This window comes from Brienomyrus brachyistius, chromosome 4, assembly GCF_023856365.1.
Source record: "Brienomyrus brachyistius isolate T26 chromosome 4, BBRACH_0.4, whole genome shotgun sequence".
NCBI lineage: Eukaryota > Metazoa > Chordata > Actinopteri > Osteoglossiformes > Mormyridae > Brienomyrus > Brienomyrus brachyistius.
In genome coordinates, this window is record NC_064536.1 from 18,919,703 (window position 1) to 18,942,945 (window position 23,243).

The 23,243-nt window shown below is 41.0% G+C and overlaps 2 protein-coding genes across 2 annotated transcripts in view; one reads left to right on the forward strand and one right to left on the reverse strand.

Moving 5' to 3' along the window:
- Window positions 1-1,943, reverse strand: part of unm_hu7910 (un-named hu7910) — a 49,355-nt gene extending 47,412 nt beyond the window's left edge. The window contains exon 1 of the mRNA XM_049009894.1: window positions 1,753-1,943. Coding sequence (XP_048865851.1) covers window positions 1,753-1,792 — 40 coding nt within the window. The 5' untranslated portion in view covers window positions 1,793-1,943. The remainder of the gene's footprint in view (window positions 1-1,752) is intronic.
- Window positions 1,944-7,031: 5,088 nt separating this feature from the next.
- Window positions 7,032-20,293, forward strand: LOC125739607 (NACHT, LRR and PYD domains-containing protein 3-like). Its single transcript, XM_049009885.1, has 9 exons — window positions 7,032-7,151; window positions 7,875-7,988; window positions 13,427-13,475; window positions 14,117-14,345; window positions 14,498-16,217; window positions 17,157-17,330; window positions 17,470-17,643; window positions 17,753-17,799; window positions 19,570-20,293. Exons 1-9 carry the CDS (start codon window positions 7,090-7,092, stop codon window positions 20,118-20,120), a joined length of 3,120 nt encoding a protein of 1,039 aa, XP_048865842.1. The 5' UTR covers window positions 7,032-7,089; the 3' UTR covers window positions 20,121-20,293.
- The last annotated feature ends 2,950 nt before the right edge of the window (window positions 20,294-23,243 follow it).

Consider the following 23,243-nt stretch of genomic DNA (forward strand, 5'->3'; position numbering starts at 1 on the left):
TTGAAGACATCTCTTAGGAAAACATAAATTCATACAAAAAGACAGAAGGAAAGACACAAGTCAACAACCAACCATAAGCATGGCAGTGTTTAGTCCATTTATTAGGAAACTTGTTAAAAATGCACAAATGCAGAGCACACGGTTGCAATCTTTCACCACTTTACCTTCACTCTGGGGAAGGCAAAAGGAAGCCAGACTGAAATTCAAATAAATCAGTTTAAAGAAATGATATTTAAATATAGGTGGCTTTATGAGGTTAAAGCTGGAATGATTAAATGTGAAGACTGGATTTTATTATTCATTGAAGATCACAAATATCTCTATGCTCATATTAATGATAAACATCTTAGACTAACAGTCTCTCCTTAATCCCTAACTGTTATGATTCCAGGATTTAAGTATGATTTATTTATTTAAACAGTTATTTTAGAACTTGGTGACTTAGCACTGCAATGTATCAGTTTCCATTGTGATTCGCTAGGGATTAAAATAACCATTAACTAGGGTGACCAGATAATCCATATCAGGAGGACACTGAGCTACAACAGGGTTTGTAAACTACCGTTTCAATTAAAAAGACCAGGATTTCACTTTAGCACTGAGGTCTTGCTGTGTGCTGATTGGTGTCCTATAACCATGCACGTGTCGCTAAAGTTAATGTGAAACAGCTGCATGAGTCTTTCAATCAAGGAAACAAACCAGTCAGAGAACAATAACAACAAACAAGAGCCTTTCAGTAGTTTGTAAAACCTGAAGTAGCCCAGTGTCCTCCCTGACATGGATTATCTGGGTAGCCTGCATTAACATCACTTTACACATAAACAATAAAAAAACAATTACAACCTTGCCCAATTATTGCAGGAAAAAATAAATGAATCTAAACCCTGTTAAAGGTAGTATTCTCCATGTCTCAGGTCCCCAGAAGCACTCAAAGCACATCACTAAAAAAAACGAAACACGCCAAACAGATCTAAAGCTAGTGTGCATATTTTCTAATTGATGCTTATTTATTAACACACTCCGATTAAACTGTTATAATATTGCACTTGTTCTGTAAATCACTGCTGAGTCTTCCCGCCCACCCATTAACTCCGTGCACAAAAATTTCTGACTGTTTCCCCCAAATACTATACGTGCATATGTTAAAATAAAAACTTAACTTCTTGGCATCACTGAACATAGAAAGACACGCATATTTAAGCGTTCGGACCCTGCATGGCATTGCAACCCAGAAGACTGCCACGCGTGACCCCTCCTACACGCCCCGACTGAAAATTGGGTTAAAAACCATGACCAGGAATGATATGATCACCCAGTGTTATGCGGACCACGCCACGGAAAGACAAATTTTACTAAAGCCATTTTAACGACTCGTGCTGAACAACGTGACGGCATGGGGCAGTAAACTAAAACAAAATACATCCCTACTAATGAAACTGGGGACCTGAAGCGAAAATGGGACACCCAAACTTAATATTTGAGCGTGCTGCAATCGCGTATCTAGCAGCCTGGACAGGGACGTCGCAGCCTCAGGACTGTTTTAGATCACCGTGCGTATTTCTTAGATGTGTTATTTTTGGAAACCTATGCACTATCGGCTAAATCCGCTTAATGTCCTAAAGATTACTATGAGCAACATACAAGAGCCTCACAAATAATTATCTCCTTTCTTGCAGACTACTGAATTTCACGGGCCTTCTTCACTGGAATCAAAGGTTGAATGGATTAATAAAAAACTATGTGTATACCAACCTTTTTTTGTAGGTGCCCTTGTGGTTTTCTTCGTGGCCATTCTGATGTTGATGGTGGAAAAATATTAAAATTCTATTACTAAATCCAGACTCTCTAAATTCTAACACTGACGAATACCTAAAAACCCAAATCCCGATTCCCTTAAAATGCAAAGCTCAGTGCAACCCACGTCAGCTGGTGAGTGTCAGTAAATTCCTCCAATCGGAAGGCTCCATCTATTAAAGTAAACGGAGAGAAGGTCATAACAAGCCAATAGCTACAAGGGGGCGGACGCTTTATTCAATCGTGTGGATGGTAGTCACATAGACCCGCCCCTCGCGTCTTGTTTTCCAGCACTGGAACGTGGCAAAATGGAAGATTCGCTGTTATCGCGAGATTTCGGTGTTGAACCTTAAATATAAGGGTTGGGAAAGTGGTGGTTTCCTAGGAGCTGTTCTGGGTGGTTTCGTAAGTGATTGTCGTGTGTTGGTTATTGTACTGACTACAGTTTTCGCAGAAATGCAGCCTTCCTGATTCTTAGAATTCAGTCTGCGTTTTAGAAGTTAGTATATAAGATAATATTCTGCACAAAATACACGATTACCGCATGCGCGCACAGTCTCATGGGAACAGCAGCCCAAGTTGCCCGTGAGCAACGCCTACCGTCTGCTATGTGTATTTTACTTTTAGTAGAATACCATTCCACTGTCGCCTCACACCTCTGGGACCCGGGTTCGAGTCTCCGCCTGGGTCACATGTGTGTGGAGTTTGCATGTTCTCCCCATGTCGTTGTGGGGTTTCCTCCAGGTACTCCGGTTTCCCCCCACAGTCCAAAAACATGCTGAGGCTAATTGGAGTTGCTAAATTGCCCGTAGGTGTGCATGTGTGAGTGTGCCCTGCGATGGGCTGGCCCCCCATCCTGGGTTGTTCCCTGCCTCGTGCCCATTGCTTTTGGGATAGGCTCCGGACCCCCCGCGACCCAGTAGAATAAGCGGTTTGGAAAATGGATGGATGGATGTAACAAAATACCATTAGCAGTAAAAGAACAGGTTGCACTAAAAACTATCCGTCTTACAACCAAGTGGTATGGAGGGTGTTTTTTGACAATATACAATAAAGAAATGTCATTTAAATGATTTTTTAAGGTACAATTTAAATAATACCAGTAACTATTAAAACATGCGTGTTGAGAGCAAGTCATTGCCACGCTGCCCCCTGGATATGATTTAGTATTTTAAAAAGTCTTTTCTGACAATAGTTGCTGAAACAAAGTACGTGTAGTCTTTGAGGCCATCTATATTTCGGTGAAACGGTATGCAAAATAAATGACTATATCCTGATATGAATGTTCTGTGTGAAAGTGTGGTCAACCACAATCACAGACCTTTTCAAGATGCTATAATGCATCTGATACATTTGTCTCACCACTAAAATAAATGTTAATTTGAGAAACTTAACCCAGGTCAGTTAATAGCCTTGTTTTAATATTTTAATCTCCATGAATATTCACCCAAACTATTAACTATCATAATTCTGTTGAAAATAAAAAAAGCAGTGATGAGTCAGAAGTCTGTATTTTATATGCTAAAAATGTCGTTGTCGTCCCCCCAATACCTTGAAATAAAATGTGCTATGCTACGGCAAGCAATCAAGGTTAAACTATGTACTGTCTCTCTACTTCATTACTTTCAAGTGTATTAAAAAGTGGACAACTGGAATGTATAATGAGTATTATGAAAATGATTTTATGAATGGCTGATTATTTCTAAATAATATGCAGTGATGTATTATATAATCCCATTTATTTACTAGCAAACAGTCCACACATTCTGAGCATATTCCAATCACTAGCTTAAATGAGTTATGCATGGGATCTAATGATGTATTTATTGGAATATATTTGATGGAATTATGACTGTTACAGTATCAGCAGGTTCCCTCTTGAACTTTGACATAATGTTCAGGTAAAATGGGCCAAGGCAGAACAACACTGTACTTTCAGCTGAATTTATTTAAATTTTACCTGCAAATTGACAACTTTTGTCTTTGGTGTGCCATAGTAACAATGGAGTGAATACATTTCATGCAATACAAAGATACATTAACTATTAATTAATTATGATGCCTTTGTCATACTCAAGGTCGCTTGACATAGAAGGACAAGAATGAATGAATGTAACCAAATGTATTAATGAAAATGAATGTGTCATACAATGAATGAGATTATGTCACAGGCTATATGAGAAATATGCTAACTAAATGTTTTATGGTCAGGGCCAAGACAAAGTTTGGCTAAAACGTAGTCTTTAATTCAGGCTAAAAGAAGTATATTGTGTTTTAAACGGTTCATTATGGGACAGTGCACAACATTTAGAGGTTGTTTATTGCACAATTGTTTTGCAAATTTTTTTGTGCGCATAATGTGACGCCCGCTCCGTCCGCTCCTCGTGTGTGCCACGCCCCCTGATTACCCACGTGTGCTTCCCTGATCGTCTCCAGCTTTGTCCATTTACTTTGCTTGGTCCTGTCTTATTTAAGTCCTGGTCTTACCTGTTTGCCTTGTCTGTCATTGATGTAAGTCGGCGTTTCATGTCTCCAGTTCCCTGTTTATCGATTAAACCCTCGTTAAATCCCGAATCCTGCCTGCCTGTTTCCTGCTTCCCCGCATGCCCGCACGATCGCCGCTCTGCCCGCGATCGCTGCCGATCTCCCGTGACACATAAGATAAAACATACAATTTTTCGGGACTTTGTGGGCTCCGTAGACCCCAGTATTTAAGATGTAATGTTAATACACCGTGTGATTGAAGCATGATTGAAACGTCGTCTTTGTTTTAAATACTGCTTTAATTCACAGGCGAGCTTGGAATTCCTCAATGACAGCATTAAGAGGCTCTCAGATACCCCTGCAGTCAGGGGAGACCCGAAACTCTTATTCTGTAATGATCTTGTGGGAGGTGTGGTCTTTCGCGGTGTTTTCTGACCTCTTCAGACAGACAACAAATAACCACGAAAGAAGCCGTTTTCCAATTTTCCCTTTAGGATTGGCCTAGTCGAAATGGAGAAAATGACCAGTTTTTTCGTTTTTTCCATCTAAAGTTGAAAAGCGAATTATACTCACGCACACGGACCTTGCACCTTTTGTTGTGAAAGTGTATATGAAATATACATGTCCCGTGTTCCCTTTCCTCCGCCCCTGGTTGTCCTGTTTTTCCCTCCCTTCCCTTTCTGTTATGTCCAACCCTAGACTGGACTGTAACAGTCCTGTATAGCTGAGTTTTTTTTCTGGTCGGAAGTCAGGCTAAAGTGATTAAGCTGTATTTCCTTCGAGGGCCAATAGGCTTAAGCACTTCAGTGTCATTAAAAGCACTTTGACTTTGTTATTTCTAATTTTTCGAAATGTGACTGGGGAGCCTCTTATAGCTAATAGTCATTGTCTAGCTCTGATTTAAAAGGTTTGTGTTTCTTTTTGTTTTCTCAGGCCAGTTTTATTGTAGGCTATGATTTGCCATAATGTTCATTTTTGTGAAGTTTCTGAAATGGAGTCATGTCCCTTAGAGCTAATCTTTTTTTCATGAAGCATAAACTATACTTAATGCTGTAGACTTGAAAACAATGAAGGCATAGAAATGAAAATTTTGTATCCTGTCATATCTTTTGACATTACAATACAATACAGTTCAATTAATGTTAATATGAATAGGACTAAAGTTACAGTATTTCTATCACAGTTTTTACTTTTTGTCTGTTCTTGCGATGATTGTTCCTTGTATTGCACCAAGAACCATCACTGTGGCTGTTATCTATTGTTAACCACAGGCCTAGCAAAGTTAGGTACCACATCACCTTCCACTGGCTGTGTAATCAGCTAATTGAGCGTCATGAGCTACATTTAGATTTCCAAATCCATATTTCCAGTTATTTTGGTGAGAGTAACTTAAAAGTAATACAATAGTAGTTTAGTGCCTTACATTTTAAATACAGTAATATTGTAATGTAATGAATTACTTTGAAATGACAGTAACAAGTAATAAATAACGCATTACAGTTTTGAAGTAACCTGCCCAACACTGTAAGTTAGATTATATACTGTACCATTAAATTCCTGGCACTGCAGTCGCTTTGTTTACATTAGCTACTCGTGGTGCATTATGGATATTATAAGTTACATAGACTATACACTGTACCATTATACTGCTGGCACTGCAGTCACTTTGCTTACACTAACTACTCGTGGTGCACTATGGGTATTATACGTTACATAGACTATACACTGTACCATTATACTTCTGGCACTGCAGTCACTCTGCTTACACTAGCTATTCGTGGTGCATTATGGGTAATATAACTTACATAGACTATACACCTAATTGGACATGCTAAATTGCCAGTAGGAGTGCGTGTGTGAGTGAATGGTGTGTGAGTGTGCCCTGCGACGGGCTGGCCCCGCATTCTGGGTTGTTCCCTGCCTCGTGCCCGTTGCTTCCGGGATAGGCTCCGGACCCCCCGCGACCCAGTAGGACAAGCGGTTTGGAAAATGGATAGATGGATGAATAAGTTAGATAGACTATACACTGTACCATTAAATTGCTGGTACTGTAGCTGCTTTGTTTACACTAGGTGCTCGTGGTGCATTGTGGGTATTATAAGTTAGACTATACACTGTACCATTATACTGCTGGCACTGCAGTCCCTTTGTATACACTAGGTACTCTTAGGACACTACAGCTGCTTCTGTCTGTGGTGTTTTGCTCTGACCAGGATTTTTCATCTGTATTTTAAGTTTATGGGACCTTGGGCATAGATATGCAATCGGACGTTTTGTGGAAAGATAACTGACGCATAAATGTATATAGTTATTAATACTATTATAAACAGAACCAGGTGGCGGCGGGAGTTTGTCCCCTTTCTCTTATTGTTACTTGTTATTAAGTGACATGGATAATATCCCCAAAAATCCTACGTCGTGTCACTGAGTCCGTGTACATTTCTGCTTAGACCGCTTCCGCGTTTGATATGCAGCATTTCCTGTTTGTAAATGAAAGTGAAAGTATTTTAATGCTGGACTCTCCATTTTGTCAAGAAACACGGATAAGATTCTGTATTGCAAGGTAAGATTTTAGTCAACAGATACAACATAATAAACTAAGCTATATTTTGGAGTTATATATTATATAGCTATTATATTATATAGCTTATCTTATATAATATAAAAACACAACTATATATAGCGACCACACATATTACACACCTATTACATTAACAAATAGCTACTAGATATTATGCATGTATGTTACTATTTACCTTTCGTGTTCATAGAGGCCCCAGCGTCAGTCCTCTGGTCTAGATCGGCACAGAAATGGGGGGAGCTGCTTCTGAAATACCCCCCCCAGCTGAGTGTAAAACAAAGAGAACTGAGAGGTAAGACAGAACCTGTGTGTTTGTACTGCTTTACACACGGTCATAAAAAATAAACGTTCCAGCATTTTCGAAAGATTACTCTATTTGTCTTAACTTAATTCATTTCCTGGAGACTTAACTGATCCCGGTCCGTGGGGTAGATGATTTATGTTTATCATTTATCAAATTTATGAAATTTAATTTCCTTCAAGAATTTACATTTAATTGTACTCCCTGGACGCCGTCCTCTGCTGCCACCTAGCGCTGCTTCTTCAATTTTCCACACCTGTATGGCGCGAGTATTTTCTGAATATACCAAAATAAAGTTTATATTTTCGGTCTCCTCTCCGCACGCCCCCCCCCCCTTTCAGAACATATCAGAACATGTTATTCGTATTCAGTACAGTAGTCGGTCTGGTATTGGTTATTGGTAACTTGGTGAAATTTACCGTGGGGATCCCATTTAAGGCTAAATTTATATCAAGCAACAACAGACAAGTCTATTAATGGAGGCTGTAACAATGATACTAAACTTTTCATATTGGGATCTTCATTTTAAGTGAGACACTTTATTTCACATTAAAGCTAAATGTAAACAAGCATCTTTGCATCAAGAGCTTCACAGCATATCAAAGTACATGAAGACAGAGCAGGAGGTTAAACAGCTGAAGGTTTAACGTGACCCTGTCCACATTATATGGATTATATTTATGTAATGAGGATCTTTCCTCTCACTGTCCACAGTGACCTGATGGAGAGAGCAGGCTCACCTGTACCCAGCTGTGTTTCCATGAAGAGTGACAGGTCAATGAACCACCCAATCTTCTTCAGAGACGGACGTTTTCCTATAGATCAAAGGTAAATATACATTTAAACATTGTTTAAAACACTCAGACTCTCAGTTAAATGACATACAGGCACATACAAGCTACAACAAAAAAAATAATTTCAACTTCCATTTTTTTAAAAAACTTTTCTACGGAGCCCGGGAGGGACAAGGGAGGGGAAAAAGATAAATATTTGCCAGATCTAACAAAACATTAATAACTGTGCTGTGTTTGTTTGAAATACAAAAGATGGAATTTTGGCCTATTTATTGACTAATAAGTATAAACGTAAACGATGCAGACATGTCCAGTTAAGTATATTTAAGCATTAAACTTTGAGGGACAATGCACACCATGTAACTTTTATATGAGTTTTTATACTCATTTATTCATACTAATTCACCAGCAGTCACTTTAAGCAAGACAAATGTCAATGTTTGTGAGCACACAAACATAGAAATATATACATATAAAAACACATTGAAAGATATTCCAGCCGGAAAACTGCATATACTGTAAAGCTAACTTTACCGCGGTGCTGAAATTCCATTTCCATACATGTATACATCATCAATCAAGAATATCAGGCAGACGTAGACGAAAGTGGGTTCGGGTGTAAATTCAGGCACCGCCGTAAAACTAACTTTATTCAGTTTTCCAGCTGCTAAATCTTTCTACAAAAGTGAACAACACCCATTTTTCAGATTTATGTACGGTCGAATTTTTAATGAATATTTCAGTGGTGTTGTGTAGACTTTATGGTCAATATAGTCCAGCTGTCTTTCTTACAGTCACTGACAGTGAATGGACATTAATAAATAAATGTGTATAAGAAGAACGCATATATGAAAGTTATACATGGTGTGCATTGTACTCCAAAGTTTAATGCTTAAATATCCTTAACTGGACATGTCTGTATAGTTTACGTTTATACTTATTAGTCGATAAATAGGCCAAAATTCCATTTTTTGTATTTCAAACAGACAGAATACTGTTATTAATGTGATGCGAGATCTCACAAATGTTTATCTTTTTTAGTCCCATGTCCCTCCCAGGCTCCGTACCTTTTGCAAATCCCGTTGTCTTTGAAAATTTAAACAGAAGTTTTGTCTGTCTTCTATATAAATTACGTCTGAGGTTAAAGTCTGAGGATCACTGTAAAGACTGACTTCTTGTGAGCTGGAATTAGAGGGTAGATTGAAAAGTGCATTTTAAATGTCAATCCTCAGCATGCAGCTGGAAAAGAGCTACTGCTCTATATTGATTAAGCGTGACTGGACAATAGATTGTCTTCTTCTGGAATGGATGTTTCTGCTTTGATAATAAATAGATTCTCATGGGCTCTTTAGCTCTGTTCAGACTGAGGCTTCAGTTTGAACATATTTAATGGAACAGAGCCTGTTACTGATTAGCTAGCTATCATGGGATCGGGGGATGGTGCAGGTGAGGAAAGGATGACGATCCACAGTGCGGCTCCAACATGACAGGGGTTTATTTATAACAACACAGAGCAGATAATAAGGGAACCACGAGGGGTCAAAAGGCCATAACAACAAAACACAGGGGAACACTAGTAAAGGGTAGGGGGGTATTTTCTGTACATGGATTACTCGTTTAGCCGGGTGTAATTGTTGAAGATTTGTTATGATCCTGGATCTGTCGGTTTTTCGAAACCCTTGCTGGATGTGTTGTCATAGCAGCACATCCAAATCCTCAAACCTGCTCGGAGCAGTGGCCTATACTACGAAGCGGGGTTACTGACTTGTCGGATGTAAGGTACCACAGTTTAAATGGACTTCATATTCGTTCACTTACATTTTGCCCAGGCTACCTTAAATCTGACAAGTTACCCTGATAAGCCAGTAACCCCACTTCGGAGTACAGGCCCCAGGTTTGTTCTACGTAAACAAGGATTACCTCACACACTTAATCAGTGCTCATGTATGGAAAACCGTTCGGTCATGCCCTCGCCATTCATGGATGACCGACCAATCGGTGCACAAATAAGGGAATTTCAGATTGAGAGGGTTTTGCACGATCGGCGAAATGCTTTGTTGCCGGATGATATTTTTTTCGAACGATACAGCTTCAGCCGAGATGGAATATTATATCTTACAGTTTTATTAGCTCCGTATAGTAGAAGTCCAACTAGGTGAAGTCAGGCTCTCACAGCCACACAGACAGTGTGCATTGCCATGAGATATTTTTTGTATACTGAAGGCAATGCGGGAAATATATCAAAGAGTACAGTTTGCCAGGCAATTCGCAAAGTCTGTTTGGGCCTGAAATATTTCCTTCAGGTCAATTGCAGGCAATTAGAGGCATTTTATGGCACTGCAGGTAATGTATATGTGGTGGCCCAGGGTGTAGGACCCCCACTGCCTAATGACTATTTTTGTACTGAGTCTTTAATTCTTCCCCCTTAACCCTTTCACACAGCACAATGCTACCCACACACCCTTTAGGATCTCCTGGGGCAACGACACAATGGGGCAAACGACTGGGTGAGCTGGCACAGATTTATTTGGGGGCTCGGTTACAGATACTCCAAACTCCCAGGCAACAACCACCTCCCTCCCACCAACAGGTAAATCACACCACCACTACAAATGTTATTTCTCCTTCCCCAATACTACTCCAAAACAACCCCACAGCACTCACACCTCCCCCAATATCCACTACGACTAATCACACAGTGGCACAGCACCCTTATGCAGCAGGGAGAGGAGGTCAGTTAACATAGGAGGACAAAACCGAAGGGTGACCTGCAAAGGTCCCCCCTACATAAACCTAACAAATATGTAATAATAATAACAACATGATGATGAAGAAGAAGAAGAAGAAGAAGAAGAAGAAGAAGAAATGAAAAAAGAAACTAAAGACTCAGTCCTGGGCCGGCACACTCCCCTCGTCCGGCCCACAAAAACAAAAAAAATAAAAATAAAAAACAAACTTAACTATCCCTTTTCAGCAATGCCGCTACCCTCCGGCCGCGTCCACCTCCTCCCGGAGCTCTCTCGGTCCCGTGGGAGATAACCAAAACTCTTCCCACTGTCCTTCTCCTAGCCTGGTAGCTCGTACGCCGCTCACCGCCTCAATCCGTTGGCTGCGATATGCACCAACCCGGTGCCTCCCAAGCCATCCGACCCACGGCGGCGAGCTTAGACCTGTGGGGGAAACAAAGCCAAAACAACCCCGGAACCACACCATCCCGGCTATAACCCGAACGGATACGTCCTACACCCCACCGGTTAGGAACCTTCCCTTACTTCCGGGTTCTAAGCACCGTATCCCAGGCCACTCCCCCCCACCGTCATCGGCGTCGCCTTCCCACTGCTCCTACCTCCCCAGACGCTACGGCTGCTCGCTCGGTATCCCTCTATCGATACCGCGGACCCGTGACTTGTAGCCTGGTACCTCAGCTCACTCACGTCCGCGGTCCGCTGGGGAAAGCGCGCATCGCCCCACTGACGCGTCCTTAAAACCAACCGCCGCGATTACCTTCCGTCCCCGGACCGCGCTCCTCTCCACTCTGATGTAGCCATCTTTAAAACCCGATCAAGTCCCCGCCTCCGCCAACCAATCTAACAGGTCCCGCCCCTCAATTACCAATGAGGGACGGCGCAACCTCCCCAAGCTTTCGTGGCACTGCTGAAAGAAGGAAAACAAAAAAAAAAAAAAAAAAAAAAAAGAATAGAAAAAAACCGAACCATAAACAACCCATAAATTATAATTCCCCCTTCCCCTCACAGGGGACACCACATATACATGATAAAATTACAGTTCTATAAAGAATTTAAAAATCACACTAATATTCTCATTACTCAGAATTTGCAAAGGTTTTATCTGCCTTCTAATTAGCTTCAAAGGGGATGTTTTATAAATATTAAAGATTTCCTACATTTCATATGCATAAAATTAAACACATATTTTATAGTTTCACCAGCATTAAGTCGTCTAAGATGAGGCATCTGATCTCAGATGATTTAAGCGACGTACGGAAAATACCCCCCAGGGCAACTCAAGGACCTGAACAACTTCCAGGCCACAGTTGTAAATAAGAAACATGTTCTTAATCTGTCTTGCCTGGTTAAATAAAGGTGAATAAATAAAAATAAAAAACTAAGGGGGGAAAATAACTACAGAGGAATCCAGTACACAGAGAATAAAAGCACAGGATCAACAGCATGTGACACAATGACCAACTGAGGGAACTGAGCACAGGCAGGAACTGAAATACGCAGATCATGGGGACTAACAAAAGGCAGGTGTGAGGACTCAAAACAATCAACCAATCAGAGAGACACTGGAAACAGGACACAGGTGGAATTAACTAACTATTAACAAACAGAACTAAGGAGCTATGCACCTGGGACCCGGGACAACACTTGTGAGAGAGAAACTGAATAGAGGGATATTTTATAATCAGCGTATCATATGAACTTTATACAGCCTGTAACTTGTGGGTCTGGCCATCTGCAAGCAGCCCCCACTTACTGTAGCCTTTTGTGATTTTCCTGCTCTGTCTGATAAACAGGCTCTAAACTTGCATTTCTGTTCTCTAACCTGCATTTCTGCTCAGTCTAATGAGCACAAAGTTCAAGCACATATTGCTGCACTAAGGTTAACTCTTAATTCTCTTAAGCTGACATTCTTGGCTGTCAGCTGCATAACACTCAGGTACTTTTGCATTAGTTTCACAAATATACAGTTTCAAAGCTGATTACAAAATATCCCTCTAGTCAGTTTCTCTCTCACACTGGACAAGATCCTACGGAGCTGCCAGAGGTCACACCAGAGCCTGGGCCTGCTGGGAACCTGAGGTGCGGCCCAGCGAGAGACAGGAAGCCCCTGAGTATTACAGGCAGTCTAGTGTTAACCCTGGAAACAAGGGACAGAATAAATCCCTTTGGGGTTAAGCGAGCTGCTTTGGGAGGCAGAAGGGAAACAGGAGTGCTGCTGGGGGGGGAATATCATACAAAATTTGTATATTGTTATAATGCTATACATTTTACTGTAACTTAAACCAATTCAAAATTAGTATATAAATGGTTTGGTGTGAACATTTGATCTATGTGTTTTTTTTTTTTTTTTTGCAAAAAAAAAAAAAAGTCGAGATCAGCTGGGGGGCCCTAAATTGGAGAAGCCAGGTTTGTCCCCCCAAAAAAAATTCCACTCCCTGATAGTTATGGTAATTAAGCTGAGATCTGTTTGAAATCATGTTAAACAGTTTACAAGAAGTAACCAGTCAATGTCATTGAGTAACTGGGAGCTACATGCCAAACCATCTCTCATGGCTGCTACCTGCTGTCTCTCTCTGCTACCACTAGGTGTCACTGCTTCTCTTATACTGTCATAAGCAAGCTGATGTCAGGAAGCCGCCCTAATGAAATAAGCTCAGAATGTGGATGGCAGTTACGTCTATTTAAATAACAGTATAATAATTGGATATTTGTGTTGTATTCACAGGGACCGAGTGAATAGAGTGAATAAAGGAGACTTGTCATCCATCTTCAAGGTGTGCATTTATTACTGAAGTACATTTTCTTATATTTTAAATTGACATATATCTTCTACAGATTACTGTACTTATACAATTAGTAGTTCATCCTGTCAAAGAGAAGATATTTCCAACTAATGCTGTGTTCCATTTACCTCGGAAATCTGAAGTCTGAACTAGGAATGACGTCACACCCAAGTTAAGCTTAAGTTATTTTATTGTTCTTTATTAGTTATTCGGCTAAGCAAGAAATCCCGCTTTCTAAAACAGGCTCCTGTTAAAGCCAGGTTAATTCTTAGCCATTGTTAGCAGTACCAGTTGAAAATACATTACTTGATATTTTACACATAAAAACACCATAGCAACACGTCCACAGGGAGCAGTGTGTACATCCAGTTTAATGAGCAACAAATATTACATAAAAACTGTGAAACTACAGGTTTAACTTCTGTTGATGTGAAGTAGCCATTTCGAATTCTGCAGTTGAAGTTGTGTAGGTTTCCCCAACTTCATGAGTTGGAATTCTGACTTTAGGGTTCCAAATTTCACACTAGGAACTCTGAATTGGAATTGGATTGGAATGGAATGTAGCATAATTCACAAATGAAAAGATACGGTGCCTAGAGTGACGATAATTAAACTGTAACTGTTCATTTCAGTTACTGGAGAAAAAAGCTCAAATGTTTCTGAAGGATGAGCTGATGAAGTTCAAAAGGTACCTGGATCAGAATGACCCAGAATGCTCTGAGCCTCAGCTGGAGGAGGACAATGACCTGGACAGTGATGGTCAGATGCAGAAGACCTGTGGTAGAGAGGGAGCTCTGAAGATCACACTGTACATCTTGAGGACCATGGAGCAAAATGATCTCGCTGACATGCTGGAGAAGAGTAAGAGCTGTACCTCATTCAGTGTGTGATTTACTGCAGAAAAAGAATTTATGAAAAAATGTGTATTATGTTTCAGTTCATTTATTTAATTTGATTTAATTTGGCTTAAATGAGTAAAAACTGTTTTTTGAAAAGCTCTCATTTCATTTCAGGGCATCTTCTGTCGCAGTGTCAGTGCACAACCAAATATAATCTGAAGAAGAAGTTTGAGTGTGTATTTGAAGGGAAAGCTAAGGAAGGACAGCCAACACTTCTCAAAGAGATTTACACAGAACTCTACATAACTGAAGGGGGAGCTGGAGGAGTCAGTGATGAACATGAAGTGAGACAGATTGAAACAGCATCCAAGAAAAGGGCAATAGAAGATATTACAGTCAGGTGCAATGATATATTTAAACCCTTACATGGACGTGCGACACCTATCAGAACTGTACTCACAAAAGGGGTCGCAGGTATCGGGAAAACAGTCTCTGTGCAGAAAGTTATTCTTGACTGGGCAGAAGGAAAAGCAAACCAGGACATTCACTTCATTTTTGCTCTTCCTTTCCGGGACCTGAACTTGATTAAGGATGAATACAGTCTGATTGACCTGCTTCACCACTTTGTCCCAGAACTGAAATCGCTTGAATCCACTGCCATGTATAGATACAAAGTTTTGTTGATCTTTGATGGTCTGGATGAATGTCGCCTTCCTCTAGATTTTCAGAACAATGAGAGCTGCTTTGATGTAACAAAGAAAACATCACAGGATGTGCTGTTGACTAACCTCATTAAGGGAAATCTGCTTCCATCCGCTCTGCTCTGGATAACCTCCCGGCCAGCAGCAGCCAATCAGATACCTCCTGAGTGTGTCCACCAGGTGACAGAGATACGAGGGTTCAGTGATGCCCAGAAGGAGGAGTATTTCAGGAAGAGATTTAGTGATCAGAGCCTGGCTAACAGGATTATCAAACATGTGAAATCATCAAGGAGCCTCTTCATCATGTGCCACATACCTGTGTTCTGCTGGATTTCAGCCACTGTCCTTGAAAGGCTTTTTAGTGAGACTGAGAGGGGAGAAATTCCAAGGACCCTGACTGAAATGTACACACACTTCCTGATCTTTCAGGTGAGTTTAAAAAATGACAAGTATATGAAAAACTATAAAACCAAGCTCAAGGAATACAGCAAGGAATTCCTTTTGAAACTTGGTAAATTGGCTTTTGACAGCCTTGAGAAAGGCAATCTCATATTTTATAAGCAAGATCTGACAGAGAATGGTGTTGATGTCACAGAGGCTTCAGTTTACTCTGGAGTGTGTACAGAAGTCTTTAAAGAGGAGTATGGGTTGTACCAGGAGAAGGTGTACTGCTTTGTGCATCTGAGCATCCAGGAGTATCTCGCTGCTTTATATGTGTTTCTGTCAAACTCGTCAGCTGACCTGCTGAAGACTGCAGTGGATGAAGCATTAATGAGCAATAATGGACACTTGGACCTCTACCTTCGCTTCCTCCTTGGCCTCTCAACAAACTCCAGTAAGATTCTGTTACAAAAACTACTGGGAGATACAAGACTCAGGTCACATAACATTAAGGAAACAGCCCAGTACATCAAGGAGAAAATTCAGGAGAATTTATCTGCAGAAAGGACAATCAACCTGTTCCACTGCCTGAATGAACTGGGTGACAATTCTCTTGTAAAGGAAGTACAAGGATACCTGAGTTCAGGAAGTCTTTCAGCAACAGACCTCTCACCTGCACAGTGGTCAGCTCTGGCCTTTGTGTTACTGATGTCAGATAAGGAGCTGGGTGTGTTTGATCTGAAGAAATACATCAGATCAGATGAAGGTCTTCAGAGGCTGCTGCCTGTGATCAAGAAATCTAGGACAGCTCTGTATGTGATCTTACATACGTCTGTTGCTAAAGAAGTACAGATGTTATTCATGATACTGCATTTTCATCTCATCAGAACAATTAGAGTGTATTTATATAGACACCCAGAAATTCTTTTTAATTCTGGATACTACAGGATATGTATATTTTTTAACATTCTCGGTGTGGTGTGTGGTTCAGTGGGTTTGGCCTTTGGTCAGAAGGTCACTGGTTTAAATACCTGGCCGGCAGAGTGATGCTGGTTTTGGGCCCTTGAGCAAGGCCCTTACCCCCCAGCTTCAGGGGGCTGGATGCTGGCCAACCCTGCACTCTGACCTGTATGTGTGTGTCAGAGAGAGCAAGATCAGAGAGGCGACAGCACTATTTTATCAGGGGGATGAATAAAGCATCACTATTTCATCCCTATCTGACAGGATTGATAACTGTCTGATTAGTGTTTTGGAAATTTAACAGGTTCTCAGGTACAGCAACACAGAAAATAAGTATTTCAGTCATGGTGTCAGCAATTGAAAAGTCATATAAAATATAATTAAAATAACTTAAGCTCTTCTTCACATTCAAATCCCACATAAACATGTACACTTGCACATATCAGAGGCAGGAACTGAACCCAAAACCCTGGAACCCCTGGGTTGGCTGTAGTGCTGATCACTGAGCCCCAGCGCTGCTCAGAGCTTTATAAAAATACTTATGCATATATTACAGAGTCTCAGGGTAACTCACCTTGTAAGGTCATTAAACAGCAGGTTTGTCTCGGCTGGGGAGTGTCAAGTAAAAACTATTTGCGTTTCTGACTATAGGACAAGGAAACAGCAAAATAACTGATTTTTCAGCTATATGCTGCATGTCTTATTGTACTAAAAATGTTTATTTTGATATGTTATTTGATATACATGTGTGTGGTGTATGTATTTATATCTTAACACGTTTCCTTTTCCAGGCTGGACAGCTGTAGACTCACAGAGACATGCTGTGAAGTTTTGGCTTCAGCTCTCAGATCAAACTCCTCTCAGCTGAGAGAGCTGGACCTGAGTGACAATGACCTGCAGGATTCAGGGGTGAAGCTGCTGTCTGCTGGACTGGGGGAATCACACTGTAAACTGGAGATACTGAGGTAAATTTTACTGCGTATTCCACACTGTAATGTGTAATTGCTGAAAGCTTTATTGAAGTCATCACATTTACTTACAAATAATACTCATAGGGATGAGGTGTTTTTATTTATTGGAGAGATATTGTCTGTCTCTCTGCAGGCTGTCTGGCTGTAGAGTCACAGAAGAAGGCTGTTCTTCCCTGGCTTCAGCTCTGAGGTCAAACCCCTCACACCTGAGAGAGCTGGACCTGAGCTACAATCACCCAGGAGACTCAGGGGTGAAGCTGCTCTCTGCTCTACTGGAGGATCCCAGCTGTAAACTGGAGAAACTGAAGTGAGTACAGAATGTGTGTCTGTCCTGCTATAGACTTGTGTATGTGGAGAAAATGCAACAATTAAATAAATGGATACAGCAGTACTATGTTATTCTGCTTCTGCTATAGTGTGGACCACAGTGGAAAGTGCAGGACCAGACCAGGGGTCCAGAAATGTAAGTTTGTTTGCATGTTTTTATTCTTAACACTGTCAGTCCTACTTTATGAAAACATTCACACAATTATTGTGATGTGTGTCTGCTTTTTTTATTTTAAATTTTTTTTGGTTTAAAGGTGACGACTTTCTTAAATAACAATGGGAGTCTGGGAACTTCTGTAGTAGTACTGTTTTGAGATTTGTTAGTATTGTCCTAAGACAGCACCCGTAATCTCCCCAAACTGGCTGTGACACCGAACGTCTCCTCAGTCTGCACTAGTGATGGGAATTTCGGCTCTTTTTAGTGAGTCGGATCATTTGGCTCAGCTCACCAAGTAGAGTCGGCTCTTCCGGCTCCCAAATGACTCTTCATTTTATTACTTCTGCCTCAGCCAGATTCAGCTCTGTTTTGATGCATGATTGATATCTGTAGTAAACCTCATGATTTCCTTAATACTATAATTTTACATTATGTTTGGTATAAAAAATATTAAATGTAAAAACCTCAAACACTACTACATGTGTATTGAACATTATGTAAGTGGAAAATCTGTTTTTGTCTTTCATCTATTCATAACAGTAAAATAACATAAATAACAAATCATAATTTAAAAATAATAAATAAATTACAACGTGCAAAACACCAGCATCCAACAGTTTTAGGTTCTGTCCATTATAACAACTATCTATCACCTTTCTAACAGTGTAACATTTTAACATTTCCTTTGGCGCAGAAAGGCTAAGTGCCTCAGCTTAGACGGGCTGATCCGGCTTCTGGCAGTAGCAGGCACGCTAGCCTGTCTTTTTCCTTCCATCTGAAGTGTTGGATGCGCAGTTCCTAAGTGTCTGTGAAGGTTGTTTGTGGATCCTGCTCGAAATGACAGCTTCATCTTGCAAACTGTGCATCTGCCTTTGAGTTATCATAGCTATTAAAATGCATCCAAATGCCGCTTCGTGTCCGAATATCACTCATCTTGCGTATTATTCACGCACCACACTCCCTCTTTCTCTCCTCCTCTCCCTCCCTCGTGCTCTGTACCTGTACACCATCAGCATGCGCCCCCCCCCCCCCCCCCCCCCCGGTCTGTCTCATCACGTGATCGGTCGCGCGGATCACGCACCATTAACACAAACTTCAGTCACAGTCAGAGCAGCATGGGGCGCTGAGCCGTGGAGGCGTTTTGCTTTATAAAAATGTCTCTCGGTCCGGATCCGGATCTTTTCAGTGGCTCGTTCGCGACCGACACATCACTAGTCGGCGCTGCACGCTGCTGGAGGGGGATATGTGTCCGAAGCGGTTTGAAGGAAGTTCTTGTTTTGACGTAAAAACAAATAACTTCTAGTGGTAGTCTTTGTGGTACAATTTAATATTTAACATGTTTTATTAATGTTGTTTATAATTTTATTTACCTGTAATTAAGGCTATTAATTTAGCACGCGCAGCATTTCGGCGCGTCTTCCCGCCGGCGTCGCGCGGCGTCCGACATTTCCTGAGGTATTTCACATACTTGAATTCCTGCTTCGTTTTTTTATTTTATGTATCGTACAGAATAATAGAGCGCAGGCTAAAGTGCAGTTGGGTCCCCAGCGAGTCTCTCAGCGCGGCGTGTCTCACAGCGCAGGGGGCAGCCGGAGCGCCGCAGACTCTGGCGGCTACATGAGTATATTGGGAATAAAATGTGTGTATTGGAGCGAGTTCTGTGTTAGTGAGTGTGTGAGGTGTGACAGTGATAATGATGGAGATGCTGGGCTTCGTCATGGGATTAATCGCTCTTCCTCTTGCCTACAGACTCCTGCCAGCTGACGCTGGACCCCAACACAGCAAACAGAGACCTGTCTCTGTCAGAGGGGAACAGGAAGGTGACACGGGGGGCAAAGCAGCCATATCCTGATCATCCAGAGAGATTTGAGTACTGGCTCCAAGTTCTGTGCAGAGAGAGTCTGACTGGTCGCTGTTACTGGGAGGCTGAGTGGAGTGGAGATGGAGCCCGGATAGGAGTGACTTATAAAGGAATCGGGAGGAAAGGAGACAGTGATGACTGTGGGCTTGGATACAATGACAAGTCATGGATGCTGCTTTGCTCTCCTCACAGTTACTCTGTCCGACACAATAATAAACAGACTCTCATACCCATAAAGCCCTCAGGCTCCCGCAGAGTAGGAGTGTATCTGGACTGGGCGGCTGGTACTCTGTCCTTCTACAGAGTCTCCTCTGATGGACTGACCCTCCTGCACAGCTTCACCTCCTCATTCACTGAACCCCTCTATCCAGGGTTTAGGTTTTATTCAGGGTTATTTTTTAATCCAAACTCCTCCGTGTCGCTGTGCATGCTGGGATAGCTCACTGTGTGCTGGAGGAATCATTTTTACCGTATCAGAGTGTCACATGTCGCTGCTTCTCCACGGCAAAAAGGTAAAATCTCTGCTTTATAACCAGTATAACCCTTTTTACTTTGTATGAAGTGTGACGTATGTTAGACAGAAATAAATGAATGTTTGTTCAGTTTGCCAAACTCATGCAAAATGACTGTTTTTCTCTGACTTTTGTTTTATGTTGTCTGTTAATGCACCAATAATGGCAGAACAAATTCATAGTAAATGCAGTTGTACCAATAGAGTGAATTCTGATTCTGAATAAAATAAAATGTAATGAAATATAAGCCTGATAAGTGGGGGGGGAGGGGGGGTTAGCTTTTCCCCTCCCCTTATATGTACATTTTATATATTTCTGTCTGTATATTGAATTTCCTACCTGTACACTGACAATAAAGGCTTGCTCTTCTATCCTATTAATGTCCTGGTTCCGCTCTGCTCAAAGCATAAGTGAGGTAACTGAGTAACATAAAACATAATTTAATTAAACAAATACACTTTACTGTAATTTCACTGACACGATTAGATTAAATCAGCATTTATAATTACCATGTAAAAGGAGACGGGAGACATAACAGCGAAAGCAATAAATATCCATAGAGTTAAAAGCAAAAGTCATAAATCACATCAATAACACACGTTAGATTAAATGATCAAAATACAAACAATAATAAACATTTCCTAACTAAACCTGTGAACTGCTACATTTGACAATCGACAAGCTAATTACCAAACGGCGTCTCTCTGACCCCATTAAACACCGGAAAATAGTCATTAAAAGCCGAACTATGTCCTTACAACTAAGTAAATAATTACACAAGTAATAAAAAATAAAGCGAAACACATTCTTTCTCCCAAAAAAATACGGTTTAACTTCTGACAGCTGAACCTCACGTCCGCCCCCTACTGCCGTCCTGAGGTAACTGCGGGTTTCCCGTCGGTCGCAGCATGTGAGACGCTGCGGTCCCTCAGTTAACGTCCGCATCACAACACGTCAGATATGGTTAACAGATACAGTCATTATTTTACGCACAATAAAACATTAATCTGATAAAAATAGTCTAAAATAAAAATCTTAACTTTTGGTGAAGTCTAAAAAAACATGCATATTTAGCAACAACGAGAATGGACAGTTAAGTTGATATTCTGACTGCAGCGTTTCAATTTTTTATTAAAACCTATGTGGACAGCATTTTGATTTCACTACATGCCTGATCATCTATGCTGCACTACATGTGATTCCAAAAGACCAAATGATTTACTTTATATTTCGGTCAAACTATCTTCTTTTATAATCCACACAATTTAGGAATAAGATTATTAGATGCAATGTGTCCCACAAAACACTCACAGTTGCACTGCAGTAATACAGATATACCCCTGAACACAGTAGAAAGGTGGATTCTTACTCTGACGTCCCTCTCCTTCTTCTGGTGACCAGCTATTGGCCTCTTGCAAAATTATATCAGTTACATCACTGATACACTGAGCATCTAAATAATAATTTGTTTTGTTTCCAAACTTTTCACTCACCCTGCAAAGACATTTCTAGTCATTCTCAAACAAATGCATATGTACATATGTAAATAAATAAGTAATTTAAATGGCATCCAATAATTTATGTAATATATGTTGTGATCTGCGGGAGAAGAAGGGCAGGTAGGCAGGCTGGTGGTAGGGAAGGACGACGCGGGCAGACAGAAGACGTGGAAAACTGAGGATTTATTATGAACACGATGAAGGAACATGGTGACAGGGCTTACGTGAATGATGGACAATCAACTCTGGCAAGACAAGGACTCAAATAGACAGGACTGATCAAAATAACTAGACACAGCTGGCAACGATCAGGGAAACACACGTGGGTAATCAGTGGGCGTGGCACACATGAGGAGCGGACGAGCCGGGCATCACAATATAGGCTTGATTCATTTTGATATTAATATTGAATTGTGAATATGAGAGTGGGGGGTGTCATGCCCGGCTCGTCCGCTCCTCCTGTGTGCCACGCCCCCGGATTACCCACGTGTTCTTTCCCGATTGTACCCAGCTGTGTCTGCTTCTTTTCAATCAGTCCAGTGTATTTCAGTCCGTGTCTTACCTTAGTCCTTCGTCCGTCATTGATGTTAGTCGGCGTTTCATGTCTCCTGCTCCCAGTTTGTGGAATAAACCCCCAGTTTACCCCGACTTCCGCCTGCCCGTTCGCCTCGCACGATCGCCGCTCTGCCCGCGATCGCTGCCGTCTCCCGTGACGGGGGGGGGGGGGGTAAATCTCGGAAGGGGTGAATGTGCTCAGGTAATTTTTAGGCCACTCTCTTTAGTTATGTTATGGTTATTAGCTCTTATTAAAAAACACCAAACCACACATTTTAAAAACATCACAGAGGGAAAACCTCACAGTCAAATTCACAATTGTTGTGAATTGTTGTGAAATGTATGCAGAAACATTGTAACAGTGTAATAAATATGAAAACACCACTGCTGATGAAATAAACTTTTTAGCTCATTCTTATTTCATGCTGAATTATTTGTTATAAAAATATGAATGTCTAATACTAACCAACAGTATGGTCATTTTTGTTAATATTTTGTTTAGGGTTTGTTTAACTTTAATTAAATCATTTAAGCTCATTTACATCATATTTTAAAAAATACAATCCATAAAATACCAGGTTACATAAACTAGACTTAAAGCAGTCCGATTCCACTGTTGCATAACATCCACATACACTATATTGCCAAAAGTATTGGGACACCCCTCCAAATCATTGAATTCAGGTGTTCCAATCGCTTTGTATAAAATCAAGCACCTAGGCATGTAGACTGCTTCTACAAACATAAGTCTACTGGTGAAATTTCCTCTCTACTAAATATTACACGGTCAACTGTTAGTGGTATTATAACAAATCGGAAGCAATTGGGAACAACAGTAACTCAGCCGTGAACTGATAGGTCACATAAAATCACAGAGCGGGGACAACGCATGCTGAGGCACACAGTGTGCAGAAGTCACCAACTGTCTGCAGAGTCATTAACTACAGACCCTCAAACTTCGTGTAGCCTTCAGATTAGCTCAAGAACAGTGCATAG

Coding starts and splice junctions, on each gene's coding strand:
- LOC125739607 (XM_049009885.1), top strand. CDS start 7,090: ATGGGGGGAGCTGCTTCTGAAATACCCCCCCCAGCTGAGTGTAAAACA. Junction 13,476..14,116: donor ACTTGTCATCCATCTTCAAG/GTGTGCATTTAT, acceptor TGTTCATTTCAG/TTACTGGAGAAAAAAGCTCA. Junction 16,218..17,156: donor AAGAAATCTAGGACAGCTCT/GTATGTGATCTT, acceptor TTCCTTTTCCAG/GCTGGACAGCTGTAGACTCA.